At 39.2% G+C, this 8,129-nt stretch overlaps 1 protein-coding gene across 1 annotated transcript; it reads left to right on the top strand.

The window, feature by feature from the left end:
• Window positions 1-2,519: 2,519 nt before the first annotated feature.
• Window positions 2,520-4,328, top strand: LOC113766369. Its single transcript, XM_027310566.1, has one exon. The coding sequence runs from the start codon at window positions 2,520-2,522 to the stop codon at window positions 4,326-4,328; it is 1,809 nt and encodes a 602-aa protein (XP_027166367.1).
• Window positions 4,329-8,129: the final 3,801 nt, after the last annotated feature.

The raw sequence follows: 8,129 nt of genomic DNA on the forward strand, positions 1-8,129 counted from the left end.
TTGCCTTCCCTTTCTTCAAATATGACTCCCGAACCTTTTTCTTTGATTTACGTAGATTAGGAGTCGTTTAAAAGGGGTTTTCTACTTTTTCCTTGAAAAAATTCATTTTTAGGTGATTTGGTACACCTTAACTCTATACCAAGTGGCGACTCCGATTTTGTTTTAAAAACCCTTTTTAAACTATTATTTTGGGTCAAATCGTCGCATTTTCGAAGTCCCATTTAGACCCATATTTTTCTTCATTTTCTTTGTAAATCAAAATTCATTTTTCAAATAAAAATTCACTTTTTAAACCATTTATTTTTCTTATAAAAAATGGGGCGCGACAGCTGGCGACTCCACTGGGACTTAGAGAGTCCGAGCAAATTTGATTTAGTCGATTCTTTTCTTCTTTTAACCTTCTCATATATCGCATTTGGATGTTTAGGGTTGCATTCTTCGTTCCCTTTTGCCCTTTTTCTCTTTTTAGGGATTTTGCATCTATCACGCGCATAATCGCTCTTCGCACACTATGTATGTGATGAATGGATGGTTCATTTATTTATTTACTTTTACTTGTTTCGCGATTGCATTTTGGGATGGGGGGTAGTTACCCTAGAACCTTCGACCGCATCTAATGGTACAATCCCTCCCCTCAATAAGAAAGCACCTCATACGTGCATGCATAGTCTTATTTACCCTATTTTTTTCTTTTTCGTGGGCGTTTCCCACACCTCCTTGTAGGATTAGGATCGATTGCCTTGGGTAGGCGGATGGTGTGCTCTGCGCCCATAGCGCTACCTAAGGGATCACTCGAGCCACCGATCAAAGGCCCTGGGAGTGATGACCCTTCGCCTTTAGGTCTGAAGGCTTGGGAGCCGAAACCTTATCGAGTCTAGATGCATTAGTGAGCCAAACCTCATGCATCCATATTAGAATTGCCTAGGATAGAGTCGACCTTATCCTGAACTAGGGACACTATGCACGAGGGGAGGGATTCCAACCCTCTCACCTTATTTCTGCTTTCTATATTTTATTATTATTATTTGATTGCCACAATGTGTTATGTGTTGAGCTAACTTTCCTTGTTTCTTGCCTTTTGCATTCACAAACATTAAGAGATAAAAGGTCTGGCATGATCTTCTTTTAGAACCTACCCTTGTAGATAGGCTATTGCACGTTTAAGAAATTTTGGTATATTTCGTTCATGAATTAATAATGCCATATCATTTTAGGCCTACCCTGGCAATTAAAGGGTCCCTTAGGTCATGTTTCATTTCAAATTGCATATTTTACTGCTTTAATAAACTGGCATCACGCATAAACCATAGAAAGGGAATGCCATTTAGGGGATCCCACGTTAGGAATAAACCGCCCTGTGTCTCGGATATTTAATCCAAGGAGACTTGCACGTTTATATTTTTGTACCATCCAAAGGGGTAGTGCACAAGGTAAGGTAGGATCCGATCCTTTCCATGACCCTGGGGCGATCTTTGGTACATTAGAATATGAGCATCTAACAATCATTCTTTGGCCATTTTAACATAGTTGGTAATAATCCCTTGCTTAAAGGACATTAACTTGAAGAAATTCGCAAATAATTCCTCATTATTGAGATGGTAAACTTATTGAGGCCAAATCTTGATTGTAGGAGGCTCATAGGCTAATGCATCGCAATGCATTTTTGAAACTACCAAAGAGGAGATAATTCCATTGATTTTGAATAAACTATCAATTCCATTCAATTCATTTGATCAAATTATTTATCAATTTCATTTTGTCAATTCATTCATTTTAGGACAATTTAGTCAATAAATCATCATTTTCATTCATTTGACCAATTTACCCCTTTTTAGGATGATCCGGTCAATTTTGAATAAATCATCAATTTCATTCGACCAATTTACCCTTTTTTAGGGTGATCTGATCAATTTTGAATAAATCATCAATTTCATTTGATCAGTTTACCTATTTTTGGGGTGATCTAGTCAATTTTGAATAACTCATCAATTCCATCCAATCCCTTTGACCTGTTTTTTCCCTTTTAGGGTTTAAGTCTAAGATTCACTAAATAAATTAGTCGAGACATGTAATCCTTTTAAGAGTATAATTTTTCACACATCATTTTGTGTGTCGATCAAAACAGGCGATCCATTCAGACTTTGTCCTCATTTTTGGGACAAATGTCCTTTTTTTCACTCCAATTGGACAATTTTTATTTTTAATTATTTTTCACTCAAATAAGTTGATCGGATCCATCAGGTATTGTATAGTGCCTGCTCTGGAGGATTGCATTCTCATTCTAGGCCTACCCTTGGCACAAAAAGGGTTCCCCCATAGGACATGCATCCGAATTACTTTAATTGTTACTAACTCGTGTCTTTTTCTCTTTCTTTTTCTTTCTTTTAACAGCAGTTAAGCCAGAAAGGGAGTCTAAATAAGGATTTTTCCTAAATTTTCATGTGTTTTTCAAATATAGCTACACAAAAAGCCCCATCGTTATACGATCTCGCAGTCGGGCTTTGAGAAACTGTGTAAACATGAGTACACACCCGGAATCATCCGACAGGCCTGTAACGGCCCCATTAGCTGATTTGGCAAACCGAGGAGCTCAACTGAGCGAAGTTTTGAATAAATTCAATGAGCTGAATATGGAAATGACCACACAACGGCGCGTGATCCACCAGTTGGTTGCTGGTAGTGGTAGCGGTGGTCAACCTGAGCCTTTACCTACTAACCAACCTGAACCGCAACCAATACTTTTACCCTATACTCAAACCCCCTCTACCCCGCATTTTGCAAATCCGCATGAAGAAACTTTTATCTATCCCACTCATGGCCTACCCCATTCCCAGGCACCCGCTATCCAAACCAATCCTCCTCACCCCCAAATTCCCCAGAATTATCCACACATTAGTCCGAATATGCCACTCGAACCTCAGGGACCACATTATTACTCCATCACTGAGCCATTTAACATGGATACCGCCACCCAAGGGAAAGCAGCAGCTGGGGAGTCGTCCGCGTCGATAGTTAAGAATTTGCTAAAACGATTGGATCGGTTTGAGGAGTTCATAAGGAAAAACCAAGGTTTGAACAAACAAGGAGGTTTGGACTACAACGACCTGTGCCTATTTTCGGATATGCAATTGCCCATGGGTTTCAAAACGCCCAAGTTTAGCAAGTATGACGGAACGGGCAATCCCAAGACACATCTCCGAATGTTCGACAACAAGTTGGGCAAGCCAATAGATGACGAGAATCTACCAGTTCGTTTGTTTCCTGAAAGCTTAGAAGGCGATGCACTGGACTGGTATTCCAATTTGAAGCCCGAGGATATGAGGACATGGATGGACTTATCAACCGCTTTTCTAAGGCAATACGAATACAATTGCGAGCTGGCTCCAACGAGGACCACATTGGAGGGAACCAAGAGGAAACCATCCGAGGACCACAAGACATACGCGAAGAGATGGAGGAAATTGGCCGCCAAGGTAGAGCCCCCCATGACTGAAGATGAGATTGTTCGTACGTTCATCAAAGCTCATGACCCGCCCTATTTTGAGGAGATTTTTCGCATGACCGGGTGTTCATTTGCAGCAATTATCAATAAGTTGGAGGAATATGACGAATACGTCAAAGCAGGGAAAATTGTCAATGTATCAGCTTTAAAATCACAGTTGGACGCCTTGCAAGGTCAGAGTAATAATGGAAGGGAGCCTCAACGTAAGAAGAAAGAGGAGGAAACTACTTTTGTGTGGGGCCAAGGACCGTTTTCAAGACCTAGATCCCAACGTTACCACACATATTTATCTCGCTATCCAAACCTACGCCCTGTTTACCATACTACTACCAATCACCCTCGACCTCAGCCAAACTATGCTAGCCCATCTCCAATGCCCTCCCTAATATCTCAAAACAGTTCTCAAATTCGACTTCGTCTACCTTATAATCCCAGACCTACTCCACCAAACCAACAGACTTACAACCCTCCTCAAACCAATAAAATACAAAAACCTGGTCGATCTCGAACTTTTACCAACTTAGGCCGACCCATTGACCAACTGTACGAACAGCTCAAGGCCGCCGGTGAAATCGATGACATACCTCCTCCAAACTACTCTCGTCGAGGTCTCTCTACTGGGTACGACCCTCAAGCCGCTTGTGCCTACCATTCTGGAGCCCCTGGTCACTCGACCAGTAATTGTTGGGTACTAAAACATAAGATCCAGGACATGATCGAAGCAGGAGATATAGTATTAAGGAAAAGGGAAGAACAAGGACCGAGCATAAGTACGAATCCCCTTCCTGAACACAAGGACACCTCTGAGGCATTTACCCCCCAATGAAGAAATTTGAAAATCCTGGAAATGGCTGAATTAGTGAGATTCCTCCTTCTTGAAGGGAAGTTTCGATAAATTTGGGGAGTTATTTTGGTTAAAACCAATGAAAATCGTTTATACATGTGCCTTTTGTTTAACTATGTTTTTTGTAAATAGTTTTCAATCAAGTGACTACTAAAGACACGTTTCATGATATTAAGTTTGGTTTTGTCTGGAAATTCAATAAAATGTACAGCTTTATATTGTGACTTATACATTCTTTTCAGATGGCCCAGAATAAAACCGTCTGACCCTTTGGATATCACTGTTCAGAAATTTGATGGCAGCGATCTCACGAATGTGAATTTGAATTGTAAAATGAGAGGAGTGGCGAAGAGACATCCGAAAATGTTTCAAAGAAGCCCGAATGGAATAAAAAAAAAATTCAAGCCGAATCGGGATCAAGATTAGGAACAAGAAGCAGTTAAACACAGTCCATCATGGTCAATATGATCAAAAGGATTGGTCCGTGATTACCATTAAAGGGTCAAATCATGACCATTCAGACGAGGAAGCAAAGCATTAAGGTGGTTTTCGTCAGTACAAAATGAAGCCGAAAGAAGAGTTCACCGCGAATTGGCAAAGTGCTCTTATTATCAAAAAGATATTGCTTGGTGGACCACTTGTTCCCTCAGCCAATCAATTCGGAGATGTGTAAGAAATTTTCATCTGATAAATGGAAGTTTCCTTTTAGGGTTAATGCGAAGAATGGAACGAAAGTCAGGCCGTCTTCCTTTCCAATCAAACATTTTATCCCTAGTTATCCCTTTTGAACCTTCAGAATAAGCTATTTCGTTTGGCAAACCCTGAGAATCGTAAACCCCACATTGGGGTAAATTGAGTTTTGAAAAAAAAGGAAAAAGAAAAACCCCAAACTGGGGCAAATTTAATTTTTGAGGGAGGGCCAAAATCAAAAGAAGAAAAAGGAAAGAGAACCTCGGTCGAGCATAAACTGGGGCAAATTTTTGGAAAAAATTCAAAAGAATGGCAGAAGGCCGGAAAAGAGGAAAATGAAAGAAAAAGAGCCTCAATTGAGAATAAACTGGGGCAATTTTTGATTTAACCCTAAAATAGGGTTGGCGCAACAATGCGATCTCAGATTACTTAAACCACTTTTGAAATCTGCCTTCAAGCCTTAACCTTTTCTTATCACCCCGCCAGACCCCATTACAAAAGCCAAAAGTCCTGACTTCCGTTCTTTGCATCACCTCTTTAAGGAAATTTTCTTAATCAAATGACAAATGATGTCAATACATCTTCGCCAATTTGCAAGGGAAGGTTTGTCGCACTGATGCTATCATTTTTCTTAAATACATTTTGAGTTGATGAAGGCTATCGGCAGGATTGGTTCATTAGTGAAAACCAGAGTACCACCCAAGAAGAAAAAGAAAAAGAAAAGAAGAAAAAGAAAGGGAAGAAAAATAAAAAGGTGAGGATGCTGTAGACACCAAATTTTTAGCGCATTTTTGTTTACTATTATTGTTTTTTTTATGTTAGTTTTTACTTTTAGTCTTTTATTTTTATTTTTACTTTTTTTAAGTCATTTTAGCATAGAATTTATAAAAAAAAAGAAAGTCATTCACAAAAATATGTTTTAGTTATTTTAGATTCAAGTTCATTGTTATTTAATTAAAAAAAAAAGAGTAAAAAAAAATGAAAAAGGCAAGCTCACGGACCCTGAGAAGCATATGATCCAAACCCTTCTTCTTCATTTTATTTACAAAACGCAGATACGGAAAAAAAATTCCAGCTCGATTGTTTTATTCAGTTTTTCCTCCTCCGTCTGATGATCTTAACAGAGAACACTTGGCTTGATCCAAGGTTTATCAGAAACCATGAAAATCTAAGGTTGTAAAAATACAAAAAAATGGAGTTTATTTCTGCGCCTTAGATGCTAGGTTTCGGTGGTAAGTTTCCCATATAAAAAGCAAAAAAGGGACGGCAAGAAAGGGGTGGAAGTTTTCATGACGGTTGAGTGAGGGTAAGGAGGAAAAGATCTGAGGGATGACGGCTGGGGTTTAAGGAGAACTGACGGCTAGGTTTTGAGAGAGAGAGAGAGTTGGGGGTTTGAAAGAAAGGCTGAGGGAGAGTGAAAGAGAGGGAGTCGAGAGTGAGCGAGAGTTTTCTGGCTGAGAGGGAAGTGAGATTGAGAGAGGGAAGGCAGAAACAAGGACGAACTGGGAGTGAAGTTGAGAAGAGAAGAATCTGGTGTCATCTGAGGCCGCCGCTACCTACTGGAATCAACCACCGTTGCTGCTTGCTGTCGTTCGTCACCAAAGAGGATACTGTAAGTTTTTGCCTTTTTCTTATAGACAGCTTCTAAACTATGAGAATCACAAGTTTATTTGGTATTCTTGATGACTGATGTTGAAGTTCCTTTCGTGAGTATGGACTTTCGTTTTTGGGTCCTTAGATTAAGAGTTTGCTGCAACAAGATTGAATCTTTCGACTTGTTGCAGCAGTTCAGGCATGTCGGCTTCCTTTTCTTTGTTTTGCTGCAGCGGTTACTCATTTGACTTGTTTTGTTTGTTGTCTGTACGTGGGTCAAATACCATGAGCAACCACTGGTTGGTGTTAAAATGTGTCCGGGAAAATTTTTTAGCTTTGAAACTAATGAGTGAATCTGAGGTCTGACGAACTCCTCCTCTGCTCAGTTTTTATCAGATCTTATGGCCATTCTCTGCCTTGTTTCCCTTCGTTTGCATGAGTAGTTTTTTGTGCATGATAAATGTTGAGTTTGAAACCTTGTTTAAGATGTTTGGTGACTAGTAAGAAGCATTTGCAGAAATCCAGAAATCAAGAAAAAAGCCTCTGCGTGAAAATATGCTTCCTCATTGCAAGTTTTTTCCTTTGCATTTTGCTGCAATCTTCACGCCTATTGTACTTCTGAATCTGTCGGGGGGAGAGGGATCTTGAATCCTTGGTCTGTTTGGCATTGTATAATCTTGTTGGGTTGAGTTTTGTGGGATTAGTTGACAGATTTTGCATGATTATTTGGGGATAATATTCATGGCTATTCTTCTGGGTATGTGGAAGCCGACAGATTGCAGAAAATCTTGCCAAAGCTGGCATGCTTGAGATGATCAAATTTCTGTGACTTTATTGCTTATGATCTTCTTGTACCGACCTAGCTCTGTCCCTCATACCTTAAGGTTCTTTTGTGTTGCATGAAATGGTCACTCCCATGTTTGCTAGAACCATCTCTTGCCCAAATGCTGTTCAGTTTGCAGCTTTATAGCTCATGAAGCCGTTGCACAGCAACCCATCTGATCCACGCACCATTCACATTTGTTAAACATCCATTTGGGTTGTAATTGTATCCTCGCATCAGTGTCCCATTCCTTTGTTTCATCCTGTTAGTTTCCCAAGTGTATGAAGAAAGGCTGCATTTCATTCTTATGTCTTTTGCTGCTTTTTCTTTTTCACGCAAATAGCCCACAAAGCTGGGTTTCCATCACCTTGTTTGCATACATCAATCTCGTGTCAATGGAGGTTATAGAAGAATGGGTGTGTAGACACCAAATTTTTAAAGATATTTTTTATCCTAATTTTGTTCATTCCATGATTTTTGGTTCTTAGACTTTTAGCATTTATATAGCACTTTAGTATTTTTTTAGATTATTGTTATCTATTATTTTATTTTTATTTTATTCATTCTGGGCTCTCTTAGCTATTTATTTATTTATTTTTATTATTATAAGACTTTTAGCATAAGTTTTTGCCAAAAAGAGAGAAAATTGGAAAAATATTTTTTATTTCTTTTATTGA

The sequence above is a fragment of the Coffea eugenioides genome, chromosome 3 (genome assembly GCF_003713205.1).
Source record: "Coffea eugenioides isolate CCC68of chromosome 3, Ceug_1.0, whole genome shotgun sequence".
Classification (NCBI taxonomy): domain Eukaryota; kingdom Viridiplantae; phylum Streptophyta; class Magnoliopsida; order Gentianales; family Rubiaceae; genus Coffea; species Coffea eugenioides.